Consider the following 17,957-nt stretch of genomic DNA (forward strand, 5'->3'; position numbering starts at 1 on the left):
GTGTAATTTTCACTCTGTGCATGTGAAGACATGCTGTGCTGCCATGGTCTCTTTCACCTCCCTAACACTTACTTCACCACTAGGGTGGTAAATAGGCAGCTGAGCCTCTAATGGCTTAAGGAGACGAACAGTTTGCTTCTCCAAGACTTCTCAAAGTTCAACAAGAGATCCTGTGGATCTGATTATGTGACACGTGCACTGGATAGAGGTGGAGCTGCAGTACAGGAACACACGTTGTAATAGGGCTTCCTTAAGCTCAAGTCTTGCTTACAGGTACCCTTCTCTTAGTACAACACTAGGTTTTTCTCTCCCATAATATATTATACAGGGCACACCTGGTTAATGATAGATCAGGATCATCTGGCTGAATATCTTCTGAAACACAGCACGGGCCGAAGTAGGAAATAAAGCTTTAGTTGTCGATTAGCCTGATGTTTGTGTTTGACCCAAATAGCTTGTATTTTTGATCATGGTCAGATGTCCACATTAAAGTACAACTCAAAATAACTCAAAGCCACACATGTTCTAGATTCACCACTGTCACCACGCTACTGCACCGACAGACCTAGTATAGGTAAACTAGAATGTGATACCACAACAAGAAGTGTGAATGGGACTGAGGTTCCCTGCCCCGCAGCAGAGGTGCAAGGTTTATGGAAGAACCCATGAAAAAAAGCAAGACTGTTTGTCCACTGTCCATAGTTACTGCAAGAAAAGCTTTCCTGGGTACAATTACAGCAAAGTGTGTGGACAAATATCTGTGTTATATAAAGAAAAACATTAAGAGAAAAAAAACTTATGTTAGGAAGATCGGTTTTTAGATAACTTTGTTATGTTCCCTCATTAAGAGTGAGGAGAAGGTAAAAAGCATAGTTGGGACTGTGTAAAAGATACGGAAAGCAAAGGACAAGGTCCTTTGTCAGGGCTCTCATCTTCTTCCATTACACAGAGACACTTGAGGAACCTCCTCCCTTCCCTGTCACAGGCAGTTGCAAAGGGTACGGACCTAGTCCACCCACATACATCAGTCAAGCTAGTGCCTTGAGAGGAGAGGTGAGAGTTGCCAACATTTGCCAAATGTCTAGGTTTCACCTAAATAGTCCATGCTGAGGTGCAAAAGAGCTGGCAAATACAGCAAGCTGTGTGAAAGCATGAGGATGAACCAACGTGGGGAAATCACCAGCTCAGTTTGTGAAAACATTTCAGTACCCTTAGGGTGAGTTAACTGGTTTCACCATATGAGAATTACAACACTTTACTGTATTCTTCCTCAATGATAGTTTTGTATGAATCAGCACAAGTCTCAGGTTAAGCAAAGCTGGTAAGCAAGATGCTAGTTCTACTGCATGAATAGTTCCTTCTGTTCAAATATGCCTCATTGTATTTTTGAATTAAAACTGAAAAGAAGCTCTGTCAGCAACCAATCTCAAAACTGTCATTCTATCCTGGCTGTATTAGTGCCAGAGACCAGAACTGCTGCAAAAACAAGAGTGGTAGAAATGAACCCGTGTTCATAGTAAAATACATTCAGGACAGTTAAATGTTTTGTCTCTCTTTTTTTTTTTTTTTTCTTGACAAATTATATGCCTGGACTTTACCCTTTTGTGGTCTTTTTACCGGTCTTCAATCTTTCCATAAAACTGTGCTCTGAGAGACATCCATTTCAATGAGTCACTCAGATACCCAGTTGAACAATGAAGCATTCGTTGTGGCCAGACCTCAGCTGAGCTTGAATTAGCTTGTCTTCTCAGATGATCCTCAGTGTTATAATGTCACCCTCAGGGCAGCTGGCAATACATTTATAATAAGGTGTCCTTTGACACATTCTCATGCCTACAGCGCTTTTAATCAATCATGGATGAAGGTGGTGTTTCCTAACAGAGTATCGTGCAACTATCTTCACAGAGTGCACAGCTCTACTTAAAGAGCTGCAGAGATTCTACTGAAGTTGGTTTCTGTCAATGAAACACAAAGGTTACTGTAAAGTCACCTGAACCTTGCCTTTAAAACGATACAGGAAGAACGAATTGCATCCCTGTGACGTGAAGAGGAGGAGTGACCTAGCTAAATTTGACTAATGGCTACTCTTAGCTAGAAAACTGTGAGGATCAACGACCTCAAAAGGAAAAGCACTAGTAGGCCGAAAATGTTTGTCCTAGTCCTTGCTCTTTATCAACTGCATTATGTCTCAAAGTACCAGTATTTATAAACCCCTTCATGAAATTAAGAAATACATATTTTACTTAAGCTTGATCATTCTGCAGCTTGCTAGATACAATCTATAAAACCTTCCAAACTTGCAACCTTGGGGATGAAATATGACAATGAGTTTCATAAACCAACTGTGTTCTGAGGGACAAAATTAATTTTCTTAGGAAAGATGTTGTGAATTTACTGCAATTCCAGCAAGCCATATCTTGTTTTCATTCTCTCAGAATACAAATGGAGGTTTCAAATCTATCTCATTTATTCTAATCCTCATTTTGTATCATTTTATTTTCTTACTTTCTCTGTAGCAAATATAACTTATCTTCCAAATCTCTTAAGACAATATTTCAATTTCTAATAATTTTCTGAATCACCTTTCTTTCTGTATTGCAGGAAGGAGTGTCCAGTATTTCAAACAAACATAAACCACTGTGGAATGAAATGTATCAATCATTTTTATATTGAACTTTCTTTACTTAGCTTAATATTTTGATTCACCCTTACAAATGCATTCACATTACAACTGTGAAAACTAAGGGAATGATAAAACAAACAAAACAAAACAAAACAAAAAAAACGTAGCCTAAAAATGGGTCAAAACAGTGCTGAAGTGCTGAAGACATGTATATATTCAGAATTTGAGTGTTACATACTGTAGAAGCAAAGGACTACAGTTATTATCACACTAAATCTCTCTAGTATAAAACAAGTCCCAGAGATCAAGTGGCCATTAGGTTAACCTGCTATACACAAAGATCAAAGTATTACTGAATGACATCACCTGGTTGATCTAAACACAGTGCTTATAATTTGCAGCTGGTACCATGCTGTGGTAAGCAATGTGCAGTCAAGCAAATTTCTGAAATCAAGTTTACACAAAATGTTAGTACGCTGACACTCCTAAATCTGACAGTCATTGTTAGCTTCAATAAACATACATGTATGTGTATGCTTACACACATACATATATATAGCCAATATTTCTTAAATTGGCTTTATTTTAAACGTCTTAGCTGCATTTAAGTTTTGCTCTTGGTTTCTTCCCTAGTTACTTTATCCTGTAAATACTTCAAACTGTTATATTATCCTGGAAAATATGTAACACTGAATTAACCTGGATAGCAGATCAAAGATATAGGAAAAGCAGATCATACGTACCTACATACTTGCATGCCTGTGGCTTTCTAAAAGGTGGTCTATGAAAGAGCCCCCTAACAGTACATCCCACCCTCTGACAATTTACGTAATAGAAATGCATCTTTGAGTATGGAAAAAAGGGGCATGTACAACATTGCTTTCCTGTACGTGAAATATAAACAGACTTTTGTTGCACATTATTCTTTTCTACTGATTGATTTTGACAAACTGCTGTTATGAGCGGAGGAGTTCAGTTTGCAAGCAGAGATCCACATATATATGTAATAAATGTGCAACTGTAACGATACATACTTGCAGCAAAACAGCTAATTTAAAACAAAAACAAACAAACAAACAAAGAAAACCCCCTAAACAAAAGACCAAGCAGTCAAATAGCCCTTCCCCTCCCTATCCCATGCTGGAAGGAACCCACAAGGATCACTGAGTCCAACTCCTGGCTCCAATTCTATCCAGACCTAAAAGATGGTTGTTTTACACTGTGTCTGAGTATCTAGATCTCAATCCCTGACTCTGCTGGAGAAGTCACACAGCACTAACCAAGAAACTAAGCCTTCCATTCGGCTATACTAAAAACACATTTTGCTCGAACACTTCCAGCTCAACAACCACACAGAACTTCCTCTACTTTTCTTCTTACCTACCAGCACTGCTTCTATCTGTATGGTCAGCCATGATTTCCTGTTGATCTCCAAAATCACCGAACAACATCAGGCTTAAGAACTTCTCTACCAATTTCTGAAATCAGTCACCATTAGCAAAAGACCAGCAAAACAATAAAATACAATAAGGTATTTCCTAGTACAGTGGTAACACCTAATGCTAAAATTAAAAGAACACAAAAGCCCCATGAGAAAACACTAAGAAATTTGGAAGTGCCAGAAGTAAGATCATCTATGTCACCATAATTTGGCTCCGCAATGCAGGCACATTCTGATATAGCCTTATTGACTGTTTCAGCAGAACTGCAACCTTTTTATGTTGCACAGATATATATTATGCACACATAAAATATTTTCTCTCAAATCTAACAGAATAAACACTCCTTCTTCTAGTTGATAAATATAACAAGAATGAAACTTTGCATACCTGTGCCTGTCACTATTTCTGTCTCCTTCCCAGCAGTTTTTAAACATTAGATCTGTATTTCCCTCTTCAAGGAATCTTACCAGCATAGTATGAAGTAACACCGAGTATTCTGTGCTTTTCTTTTTCCTTTCAGATTTTCTTTCAAACCCTTCCTACAACATTTTCCTTTATACCCTCACAATTGTCTCACCTAATCCCCTCCCTGTTACACTTATCTCATGACTCTGTTTTACCCTCTGGTCAACCTACTGCCCACTTTCACCCTCTTAATTTCTGTTTAGTGTCTTGTTCACTTCTGGCTTTTTCGTTTACAAACACTAACTATGCCTTATTTTCCAGTATTAATGATGACTCCATTTGCCTCCCAAGATGCTACTATTCTCTCTCTGATTTCTTAGCCTTCCCATATACCTTGGAGGTAGTAATTAATCTCATATAACTTTAGCCTTTTCAGGTTAGAACTAGTTGTTTAAGAACTTCTTAAAACAAATGGAAAGAGCTGGGCATTTCTGTGGAGTGACTCATTCCATTTAAGATAAGTGTAAGAAATACACAGGATGAATTCTTGTCTGGAAATTAACATCTGTCCACATTGACTATAGCCTGGGACCTAAGTCAGACTTTTAAGCCTGACTTTTAGATGGCTTAAGTTAGGCAAAACAAATCTCACTGCTAGTTTCTAGTGCTCTTGTTCTCCAATTACACACACACATACTCCAGTCTGGAGTGAAGGGTATCTATCTCTTCATGCCACTATAGTGGAGCCATTCCAATGGCTACAACCATTTGGGATGTTTTCATGGTCTCTTCCCAAACAAAGTTTAAAAACATTACACCTTTGTCATTCTTCACCCATCAACTGCTTTTGGCACCAACACAACCACATGCTTTTTCTTTAGGTCTCACCCTCCTTAGAACATCATAATTCTCTCACCTAGTGCATCTCCCTAATTGTTTGTTTTTATATTCTCATTCTTCTTCCTACCAAATACAGAGTTCTTACTACTCTAGTTTCACATCACTGCAACAAAACTGCAATCATTTAACTCCATAATGAGACTCCAGTCTTTCTCTGTGTCTTCACATCTTATTTAATAACTGAGTATCTCATGATCATTGATCAGGGAGCAGATCTTCTTGGAACTGTGCTAAGGCATATGGTAAATAAGGTGATTTGTGACAGCCAACATGGCTTCTCTAAGGGCAGATCATGCCTGACAGATATGGTGGCCTTCCACAACAGGGTTACAGAACTGGTGGATAGGGTAAGAGCGACTAGCATCACCTACCTGGACTTGTGCAAAGCATTTGTCACCGTCCCCCACAATATCTTTGTCTCTAGATTGAAGAGACATGGATTTGACGGATGGACCATTTGATGGGTAAGAAACTAGTTGGACAGTCACACTCAAAAGAGTTGCAGTCAACAGCTCAATGTCCAAGTGGAGATCAGTAATGAGTGCTGTTCCTCAGGGGTTGGTATTGGGACCAGCACTATTTAACATCTTTGTCAGTGACATGGACAGTGAGATTGAGTGCATCCTCATCAAGTTTACCAATGACACCAAGCTGTGTGCTGCGGTTGACACACTGGAGGGAAGGAATGCCATCCAGAGGGACCTGGACAGGCTTGAGAGATGGGCCTGTGCAAACCTCAGAAATTCAAGAAGGTCAGGTGCAAGATCCTGCATCTCGGCTGGGGCAATCCCAAGCACGAATACAGGCTGGGCAGAGACGGGATTGAGAATAGCTCTGAGGAGCAGGACCTGGGGGTGTTGGCTGATGAGAAGCTCAACATGAGCCAGCAATGTCCACTTGCAGCCCAGAAAGGCAACTGCATCCTGTGCTGCCTCAACAGAAGTGTGGCCAGCAAGTCAAGGGGAAGTGATTCTTCTCCTCTACTCTGTTCTTGTGAGACCCACCTGGAGTGCTGCGATCAGCTCTGGGGCCAGCACAAGAAGGAAATGGAAATATTAAAACAAGTCCAGAGGAGGGTCACCAAGATGATCAAGGGGCTGAAGAACCTCTCCTATGAAGACAGTCTGAGAGAGAGTCGGGGTTGTTCAGCCTGGAGAAGAGAAGGCTCTAAGGAGCCCTCATTGCAGCCTTCCTAGAGGGGGCCTACAAGAAAGCAGGAGAGGGGCTCCAAGAGTGTAGTGATTGGACAAGGAATAATGGTTTTAAACTAAAAAAGGGTAGATTTAGATCAGTTATGAGGAATAAATTCTTTACTATAAGGGTAGTAAAACACTGAAACAGGCTGCCCAAAGAAGCTGTGGACACCCCATCCCTGGAGGTGTTCAAGGCCAGGCTGGATGGGGCTTTGAGCAACCTGGTCTAGTGGAAGGTGTCCCTGCCCATGGCAGAGAGGTTGGAACTAAACAATTTTTAAGGTCCCTTCCAATCCAAACCATTCTAAGACTCTATCTGCAAGTTATAACTATTTCTATCCATTGCATACAGGTGATCTGATAGTGTTGCAGTATGGTAACTGCAAACTCCTCCTTTCACTTTGAAAAATGCAACGTTGCCTGCAGTGTACCACTCAGACTACTTTTGCAAAAATAACAATCTTAGTTCACTGCTTTGGTATTGGTAACACTACATTATCTTAGCTCTTCAGTGACCGTTTTCTCTATAATATATAAGCTTTATTACTTCCAGGATCCTTCCTGTCTTATCTTCCTTACATACTCTTGTTCATCATACTCATGTCCCCAGTCCTTAACTAATGAAAATTATCTCCATCACTCATTTGATAAACCTTTAAAAAAAAACGTGTTTTTTCCTCCATGCTGCCCAGCCCCATAAATATCCATAAATTATTTCATTGTCTTCCTTTAATTTTCTTTCTCTTCTTCTGTGATGCTACCAGAAAGCCTGATAATGGTTAAGTTACAAGTGTGTTGAGACCACCATCTCCACCATGCTGCACAATGCCACCTTACAAACTGCTTCTATACATTTGGATCCATTTGCTGTATTGACCAACTATGTGCCGCTGTTGTTCATGTGTTTTTGTTGTTGTTGTGTTTCTGTACCTTTTTCTGGTTACATGCTGTTTCACACAGTACGGTATAATTCCATACGTAGTGATACTATGCACTATATTACTATCAATGCTAAATAAATACTAACCTTGACTGAGTTAAGGTAAAGCAGGACATTACCAAAATGCCTAAGAAGAAAGCAGAAGGAGGCCATGCACAGTCTCCCTGGAATGGTATCTAAAATTCAAAAGAGAAATGAAGATTTGTAGAATTTAAAAATTATGTGGTAATGGAAATCACTGTCAAGTTTGCTGGCAACTATGAAAGCAGTTAACTTCTAAAAATAGTGTAACTTGCCTTTTCAGGAAAAGGACTACACTAGAGGTTACAAAAGCTATTAGATCATCTTGTCAACTTTCTCTACAGCATACAATAACTATTGCAAGACTGCATTCACCAGCACATTCTACAGAGATGAATTGTTTAAGTAACAGGACTTTTTCCATGACACAATCTTTGCAGCATTATTTTAATGTGAATTATTCTGACTCTTAGGAAACAACACATGATACAAAGCGTGAATTTGTTACTCTAACCTTATACCATTTTTGCTTTAAAATTACTCTTCACTTATCCTGGACAAAGAAGCTCTACATACTTAATTTTAGTTCCAATAGGAGAGCAAATTGGAGACACTGAAAACATTATCAAAAAAATCGAATACATTCACAGGTTAAAATATAGTATGAACATTTATATTCTTACATTTGGGATTACTACATTGCTCACAAGATATAAAGCCATAAATAAGTCAGACGGATCAACTCAAATGAGTGTCAGTAAACTTTCCAGACATTTGTGTCGTCATTAACTTCGCTGTCATGTACTCTGAAATTGCTAGCTGTGTTACTGAAACACTATTTCAAAGCAAGATTCTGATGCAAGTTTACTAGGACTAACTCTTTTTTGATCCAGCCAGCAGAGACTGCTCAGAGATGGATGAACCCAAGTAGCAGCTGGGAAGATATAAGCATAAGTAGGGTACTACATCAAATGACTACATCAAATGATCATTAGAGAACATGCTGCTCTGTGCTGTTTGGGGAGGTGACAGGAGCTAAGATCCTAAGGCTACCAACAGCCCTGAAGTAATCTGCTCTTTCAAGATAGTTATCATCAATCCATCCTCACCAGAAAATTAAAATATATTTTCTGTATACATAAATATATATCTGAAGACCAGTATTTTGACTCTGCACCACAGCACAAAGCATAGCTATCCACTGGAAAGCTGCAAATTCTACCTTTCAACGTACGGTAATAATTATTGCTGGAAAGCTTTATATAAGATCTTAAAACATATTTCAGAAGAAAGCAAAATATTCTCATTTTTCATTTTATAGCGCCAGAAGATACTGGGCGTGGGTGTCCTGTAATTTCCATAAAGGGACAATCCATCCTTATCCATAGCTGAATGACATCATTAAATTCTCAAATTTAAAGAGAATCATTTAGTTATTTATGAAGTATTTACCTGGGAGCAGAGACTGGCCTGTGCATTCATCTGCCCTTTTTAACATGTAGGCATACCCATTGTGACATATGTATGTGTTGATGGGACAATAAGAGAAACTTTTCCTCTGTTCCTCTATTCTTTTTTGTTGCAATGAGAATGCAGGTACCTCAGGAATGCCCTTGTTCCCTCATATTTGACTTTTGAGGCTCAAACTCACAACAATAAAACAAAACAAAACAAAAAAAAAAACAAATGAACATTTAAAGACTTAAAACTGAGAATATATTTCCCAGTAAAAATGAATCACTAGAACCGTGCTTTTCTTTTCCCATATATGATGAGAGATTTTCTGTGTTTTAGTATCTAGTCTCATATCCACATTTTGGCAGGAAGTTATGTTATCCCAGCATATAATCCTCCATACATCCCTAATGAAAGATTTCATGAAAAAAGTAAAACATCTGTAAATGTCATACACATCAGCAGTTAATAGTATGGATAACATGAACAAAAGTTTTATAGTTCTAATCCATCCCACGTGTCTTACGCAGGAAGAGGAAAAAGTTCTCACTCTGAAGAATTACTTAGAGTGACCCAAGAATACCTCAAAGAAAAGACTGCACCAAGTCCAGAAGAAATGTCTCATTCCTCCCATGCAACACCAGAGGTGCCTGACTTGGTCCTAAGAAGACCACAGAAAATGGAAAGGAGTGCCATTCTCCACTATGTTGGCAGTGTAAATAGGGTAGTTTCTAAGACTTGTGTTCAGCACCAGAAACACTGTATTTAATGGAAATGTTGTTGTCCGTTTACTTTCATTAACATTCCTCTTGCCCCACTTCCTCCTTAACTTATCTCAGAAATCTGATCTCCGTTTCATTTTCTACCAAGCTGAGACACTTAAGAGAAGATTACTTACAGCATGTGAATTACCTGCAAAAGTCTAGTTATATCCTCCTTTGTAATGCCAATTCTATTTCATGAGCCATTTGGGATTATGAATTTTTATTAAATAGTAAAACACAGCTGCTGTTCTGTGTGCTATTTATTGCAGTTAACAGGTGAGTATTGACTGCTATGCTGTGCTTCCTGCTTTTGTTTTGTTTTGGTTTTGCTTCTGGATGTCCCCTCTCCTCTTAAATTACGTAATTTACAATACATCTAAGCATTTCATCTCATGTTGGAAAGGACTTTCAGAATGAATCTGTTTGCTTTATGTTCCTCGAACCTCTGTGTCACAGAAGTAATTAACAGCAAAGATTTGATTGATCAATTTAAGTGACATTGCAAATACGTGACACAGTATTCTTCATAAACTGTGAAGAATATTTGCAAAACAATGCAAGAATAAAAATTCTTGCAGCTTTTCGTCTAGTCATAAGGTTTGTACAGTTAGCAAGAGCAAGTCAGAAAGATGGAAACTTGTTTTGAGAAAATATTCCACATTTTCATTTCAATCATTTTTTGATAATCCGTATTGAAGTCAGCAGCCTTGTAGGCCCAGTTCCAAGAAAAGAAAGAGCATAAGATTTTCCTCACTGTAGTGAGCACAACCTACTTTTCCACTCTAAGGCTGAAAAGCAGCTAAGTAATTTGATAAAGATCTCAAACAGACAATGCAACTCCTTGCTAGGATTGGCACAGTGGGAAGTGCTGAAGTATGATGTACATGCTTGAATAACATGGCTAGCAACTTAGTGAAAGCCCAAGTGTACAAACAGTGAGAAGTCTGTTCTCCATTCTAAATGCAGCAAAACAAAGGCAGCGTATTAGAAATGACCACAAATACACAACATAATGGTTAATAAGCTAAGTAACTTTAAAAAAACATTAAAATGATCGTATTGAGTGTATTTCAAAGTCTATCCGGCTTATAAGCTTTCTTAGTAAGAATATATGGCTATGGAAAGAATATATTCTAATTTCACATATAATACACGCTATGGTAAATAATGCCACTTCCTTTGAAGCTTCTCCCAGCATCCAACAATCTGCTCTGACAGATTTGTGGTTCCTAACCACAACTGAAAACTTCGAGTTTAACAGCTAATGTACTTTTCTTCTATAACTTTCTTTACATCTTTTAGTTCTTGCAAGATTCTATATCCAAGAAGTTGTATTATATGAAAAAGGAATTTGTGCTGTTTGTGTTTAACTACCTTGCCCGATGATTTATTTCAATGCTCTTTGGGCTTTGCATGGTACAGTGACTAATGCTTCTCTATTCATCTTCACCCCATCATTTACAATGTTCTGTATCATGATCATAACTAAACTCAGTCATCACTCTTGCAGGCCATGTACCTTCTTTTACACGGTCTCTCCTTATGCAAGAAGCTATCCCCTTTTCCTTATCCTTGCTGTCCTTATACAACTTTTCTTGTTCTACCATATTCTTCTGAAATGTAAGAACTAGAATTGCAGCCAATATTCAAGAAAGAGAACTATATCTGTAACAATTACACAGAAATGATTTTTGTTTTGTTCTCTCTTTCCTCATCAATCCCTATGACTGTTCAACTTTTCTGATGCTCCTAATAATTTTGCAAATAAAGTTTTTTTCCTCATATGTACTACTTTGTATTTATCACAGCTAAATTTAATTTGCGTATTATTATCCAGCCTCATATATTCTTTCACAACTTTCATCATTGTGGAAGCTTTCATACCTCCTACAATGAGTAATTTTGTACCATTGGCAAAGGCAGTCATGTCTTTATTTTACGGCTTATTAATTATGAACATGAGCCCTTTCTTTAGGGAAAAAAAAAGGCTCTTGCAGGTGTTTGTATTAGGTTTGCTTTATCCTTTTCACTGCTACTTCACTACAGTTTTTCTGTTACAAATGAGAAAGGATATTATGTAACTACCCTTCTAAAAATTAAGTACTGGAGATTTTTTTTTTTTTTAATTTCTTTTTCTAACAAATGGATTTTGAATTTGACTATACTCAGATCATTGTAATAGAACTGGATTTTGATCATAATATTTCAAATCAAGTTCTACGTAATAATCTCTGTATTGGTTAGAAGTCACCTGTTCATTTGTGTGCTCCTTCTAAGAAAGAAGAAAACTTAGCATTTAAGTTTATTGTCTCTCTATCATGCCATGTCATTGCATCTACCAGGACAGCATGGGCAGAACAGAACTTTCAAACTATTATATAATTATCTATAAAATCTCTAAGCTCCTTAATATGTCAATCACTGTTGCCATCCGGGCTGGTTGGTGAATAATTTAGCCTCAATGCTATGTATATCATATTAACTGAGTGTGCAATTTAAAACAGGTTTATGTTACTCACAGATAAAGAAAGCATATTTATTTTACTTTGAGAGGTTTCTGTAATGCTTACAACCATTTCTCCACTGGCATTATCTACTTTGTAACGCCCAGTTGGAGATTAAATCTGAACAATATCCTACATGTTACGTTCCTCCAATCATGTTTTTTAAATGATTTTAGTTCTACAGCCTCTTCTAAAAGCGGGTGTTCCACTGTATTCATCCCCTTATAAAACATCTAATATTTGTACAAAAACACTTGCATATTTGGTTTTCATTTGTTTGCTTTCTGTTATGTCCTACCTCAACTGAACTCTGTTTATTTCTTCTTCCTTTCTACAGTTTGTTGCCCTCCACCTGTCCTTCATTTGAGGATACAGAAATCATTCTACTTTGCCTTTAAAAGAGGAGTTACCTGCTCTTCTCTACCTGGCAACACTCTTTCACATTTTTAAAAAAGGTGACAAAGGTTTTTAAATGGGAATAACAGTGAAAAATGCTTGCAGTACTAACTTTTCCAGTCAGGTTTACATGGTACCAGTCTTTCCCACAGGCTGTTTCCCTTCCTGCCTATCCCCCTGAAAAGCACCTTCCTAACAAGACAATATTTTTGTTCCTTAATCATATCTTAAATCTCAGCCTCTCTGTCTTGTTTTGCAGATTGGTTTAAAATATTTCAGAATAATATTAACACTTATAGCTTCCTAATTTTTATTTTTTTTTAATTAGACCAGCAAGTTATTCCCAGAGACACCTTTTCCCTCTGTAGCCAAATTCCTCTCTCTCTTTTAATCCCTCACTTCCAGGGACACACTGTGCTAGGACTCTACATACTTGATAGGCTTGCAGGCTTTCATTAGCAGTCCTAGATTTGTACCTCTTAGTGTTTCTACCATGCACTTCATCCAATTATGCTGTTGTCTTCTGTTTCTATGAAGGGGATATTATTAATATAAGACAAGCTGCCACAATGTCTATCAGTGAAGACTAGAAGTTTGCAGTATAGCCTCTTTTCTGGCCAAATTAATATACTAAGTTTAGAATAAATTGAGCCTTCTAATTTAAACTTGGAAATTTATTTTACACCATAAGTTAGACTTTCTGTTACTCATTATAGCAACAAAAATCCTGGCACTAAGCAAGCTAACAGTCAACAGTTAGATGAAGATATGAGGGTATATATTTGGATATCATAAGAGGGATTACGTAACGGAGAAAGAACATTTCAGACATACCACGTTCACTGGCTGATTCACCCACCAACTGGAAGAACTGCTGAGCAATTTTCAGGTGATCTCTCTAGGAGAGGAAAAATCCAGCATGAGTTCCAGAGTTGATACTACATTAGACAGTAAAAATACACTTTGAGGACAGATAGTTGAGAGAAATGAAGCACAATAAGCAGGCAAACTGTGGATGAAGTAAAACCAGAAAAGGTAAAATAGGCCACTGTATGCGCCCAGATACACTGGAATACAGTAGAAAGCAAACAGGGTTGTGAAAGCAGGATGGGGAAGCCAAATTCAGCTTGATTTATTTTCAGGACTAGTAACAGAGATTTGCAGTTCATTCATTATGGACTGAGAACTGCAGGGAGGAAGATGATGAGACTTGGAGATCTTGCAGTCTAAATGTGAAATGACTGCCCCTTTCAATCTATTCCAGTTCCTACAGATCTGTTCACATCCTACTGTTGAAGAAGCTGGAGAACCTCATGGGTTTAACTCACTGAAATCATTTCTTGTCCAAGAGCTGCATTTACCACTCCTTTGAGGATGTACTCCTGGAAAAAAAAGTAAAGGGGATCAGAGAGAACAATGGGAAGATTTCAGGAGACACAGAACAGCCTACTTGTACACCATTTTCTTCCTCAAGTTAACTCTATCCCAACTCAGTTTAATAGATAGCTGGTTATTATGATAAAAAGTGCTTCAGCACGGTGTTGTACATGGTTACAAGTCACTACTGTTAAATATCTGGGCTGCAGAGAGGAAGTGTGTTTTCTGATAAAAAATTATGCTCAAAGATGATGCACCAGAAGTTACAACAGAACACAGTATCATGCCCGCTTCACCATTGCCTGGCCAATAATCAAGTGCAATATTGTTATATTAATGCACAGATCTCACTTCTAGTATGCACACTGGTTACCTATAATCACCACCAACCATGCACCAAAATGCATGGCATTTCTCATCAGGGTAGAAATGTCAAGAGGTTTGTGCTCATGCTATTCTACTGAACGGGGAATAGGAGCAGAGTACATTGTAATCTCTACTATGAGCTATGGTGATGGTTTCTTCACAGAGCAAGATTTTCTCAGCGTGTAATAGACTTACTTGTCTTGTTTAAATTTTATAATTCAGAGTTCTATCTATCAATCTGTTGTAGTAAGTACTCCTGATAAACTCAGACAGCCCTAAACAGAGAAAAGGAGGAAAAAAAGACGTGCAAAGAACAAAAACAGAGTGTAAGGAAACAATCTAAGAATACTAGCCTGCATACAAGGTAATCATTTCAGTACAATTCTTTTACAGATGCAAAATTAAATTCTACAGACCCCATGACAAAGAGGAAATTTGAGAAGAACTGCAGGAGGATATACAAGTAGTTTTGCAAGTCTTAATGGGGAGTTCATTTCAAGTGTGAGTGAGAAAATGGAAAAAAAAAAAAAAAAGCATAAAGATTCTCATTTCAAAATTTATCAAGTGGGTTATCAAGATCGATATAATGACATTTATCCTAAGCATGTATGGGAAAAGTGCAGGGGGAAAACAGAGGCTAAAGAAGCAATACCTGCATAAAGCTGCTCAAGTAAGTATTGCTTTAGTGAAAAATGCAGGAAGTAAAAAGCAACAGCAGAAGATATCCTCAGCACAGAATCACCAGATCTGTGCTCAAGGTTTAGCTTTTCCCTCCCTCCATTTAATCCTCACACATACTCATGAAAGGTCTCTTTCATGCCCAGCTATGTGATCTTTGGAAAACAAACTGCAAAAAGGAATAAATCAGAGACTAAAGATGTTGGAACAGCCACAGAAGAAAATGACAGTAGCAGTTTTCACTCATTGCAGTTAAAAGTGAGACGGGATTAGAAAAACCGTATTATTTAATCTGTTTAATTTAATTTTGCTCATTTTTATTGAAATGGCTTCAGGACAAACCACATGAGCATCTGAAGTAGCAGATCTCAGGGCTGGTAACCATCACCAAGTCAGGAGTAACAAAGAACTGTTAGAAGAGGGCTTTTGAATATGAACTAATGGTTGGCTCCCTAGAACCAAGTCTGAACACAGAGTTGTATTCTTAGTTGAAGTACTCTTAGGTAGTATTCTTAGGTGTGCAGTACTAAACATGCTACGTACTCATGTACATACATACAATACTCTATACATGAGTGTTAAGCCTACGACTGATAAAAGGATAAATCACTACAGTTTTAAGAGTGGGAATGGGGCAAGCTGTCCTTATGACACCAGTTTTGTATGTGGCAGATTTCATATCTATTTATAACCTCTGTCTTTATGTACCATGACATCAATTTCCAATTACCTGTGGAGCTGTAGGTTCCAGGTCTTTAATCAGGTTATAAGCCTCCTGCACATCATCTGAAATACCACATGTTAGAATGCATGACAAACCATAGCACACTGTATTAGAACAAATCACTCTTCCTCTACAATGCTCCCCAATACACAGCCAAAGAAATAAAGCATTTAGACAGAAGGAGAAAGGTAACTATAAATCACTGTGAATTTATATCACAGTGGTGATGGTTTTCTACAACTCAAATAACAAACATGGAGTGAGTAATAGCTTCTTTATTACTACAATTTTCCTAGTAGAGATGACTTGGCCCCTTATTCATAATCCAGTGGACACCTTCTCAACAGTACAAGGTCAAGATAATAAATACATCACTCTCCTGTCATATCTCTTCTCATATTTATTTACCCCTCAAGGAAGATAAGGTAAGATGGTTCTGGAGGGAGACTTCATCTTTTCCTTATGAAAATTTCAAAATCTATCCAGCAGCTCTTACCTGATACTAATTCTAACAAGCAAGAAACACTACTACTACAGACGTTTAAATGTAAATGTTGAGTTCAATAAACAACTTCATGTCTCCCCAATAAATAAGTAGTTGAAAAGATCATAAATGTTACAAAGATGCCCTTTGAACTGACAAAATTTTGTTAATACAGCATTATAGTCTGCCTATAAGAACAAGCCTTATCAACAAAACATGTTTTTTTTGCTGGTACATATCAGCCATACACTGTGGGAACAGTATTCCAGGGTGACTTAAGGCAATATACATTGGAGCTGCCAGGCTAGAATTCAACACCTGACCAACACATCTGCTTTCCTACCCATCCCCTTAAACAGTCACATATTAAGCCAGCACAACGTACTAGAATAGTCAAAAATAATCTAATTTCATAAAAAGTTAGAAATAGGGTTTTGGTTTTTGGGGTGGTTTTTTTTGGACTAGCTCACCTCACCAACATCCAGCCTGCACAAGCATAAATGCTGGCACAAAGGCAAGTAACAGGATCACACTACTCACGGTAGCTGGCAGGGTATGAGAAGAAGCCCTGCAGCAGCCCTGGTTTTCATTGGTGTAGACCATTAACACAATTACGTTCCTCAGGCTCTGACAGAAACTCTCTAGCAAATCTAGGAGATTAAGACTGGATATCTGGCCCAAACCCCTAAAACTCTCTACCTTAAAGCAATGCAAAAAATGAGACACAAGTTTGTGTTTCAGTCACTCCAGTTCAGAACATCTTTACCAGAGACCCTGTAAGTTTTGGAGACATGGCTGTAGTCATTAGAAGTAATGATTTCTAAAATTCTTAACTGATCTAGATACACTATTACGACTTTTAAATATTACATATTACTGTAAAGAAGAAGAAGAAGAAAAGCATTTCAAGGAGTAATCAGTTGATCAGATGAGTAAAAGTCATCCCTGAAGCTATGAATGAGCCAGAGGAAGGTGTATTTACCTTGCCGGAGATAGTAAATCACAAGATTCAGTCTTGCCTCAGGAATAACATCAACCAGAGGAGGCAGAACCTGCAAAGCCCCTTCTCCTCCTCGAAACACAACCTGCAGATAAAAGCAGAGTACTGAAAAACTGTGTATTAGAATACTGTTTATGATCTCTTAATTCAATGAAATTAGTTCTTATAGGCCTATAATAATAGCAGGAAAAGGTCAATGGGACTGGCATTAGTGTAATCCCTGCTTTAATATAACAATAAAATTAATATGGGAAGCAATCTTTATTCTAAAGAATATTAAGCATTTAATCCATCAGCTGAGATTAACTGATTTCCATTTTTAGCAGCTCAAGGCAGTGATACATAACACATTTTTAAGAATATGTCCTAGAATAAAAGTGAGGAGAACACGTACAAAATTCTAATTTGCTTATGATGTATTAATGTATACAAAAAAAACAGGCTAACAACTTTACATCTGTATAGAATGCTGTAAGATCCTAAAATAATCAAGAACACTCAATGCTTTATACTTCAATCTTACATGACTGTTCTTACAACAAAATCTAATATACTGATTCAATAACCTCCTGACAAAAAGACCAACACTCAAAATAAAGAATGTTAACTTCTGAAATCAGTTTTAACTCTTGGTGCAAACAAGAACAAACAAAGAAAACAAAACAACAAACAAATAAACAAACAA

General features: G+C 37.6%; 1 protein-coding gene across 2 annotated transcripts in view; it reads right to left on the reverse strand.

The window, feature by feature from the left end:
* Positions 1 to 17,957, reverse strand: part of TTC26 (tetratricopeptide repeat domain 26) — a 48,568-nt gene that overhangs the window by 10,846 nt on the left and 19,765 nt on the right. For both annotated transcript variants that reach the window (XM_032207990.1, XM_032207991.1), the window contains 5 exons: positions 17,255 to 17,357; positions 15,795 to 15,850; positions 13,972 to 14,025; positions 13,478 to 13,541; positions 7,591 to 7,679 (listed from right to left, as the gene is read on the reverse strand). In XM_032207990.1, the coding sequence (XP_032063881.1) occupies positions 7,591 to 7,679; positions 13,478 to 13,541; positions 13,972 to 14,025; positions 15,795 to 15,850; positions 17,255 to 17,357 (366 nt within the window). The remainder of the gene's footprint in view (positions 1 to 7,590; positions 7,680 to 13,477; positions 13,542 to 13,971; positions 14,026 to 15,794; positions 15,851 to 17,254; positions 17,358 to 17,957) is intronic.

The sequence above is a fragment of the Aythya fuligula genome, chromosome 1, assembly GCF_009819795.1.
Source record: "Aythya fuligula isolate bAytFul2 chromosome 1, bAytFul2.pri, whole genome shotgun sequence".
In the NCBI taxonomy this organism is placed as follows: Eukaryota; Metazoa; Chordata; class Aves; order Anseriformes; family Anatidae; genus Aythya; species Aythya fuligula.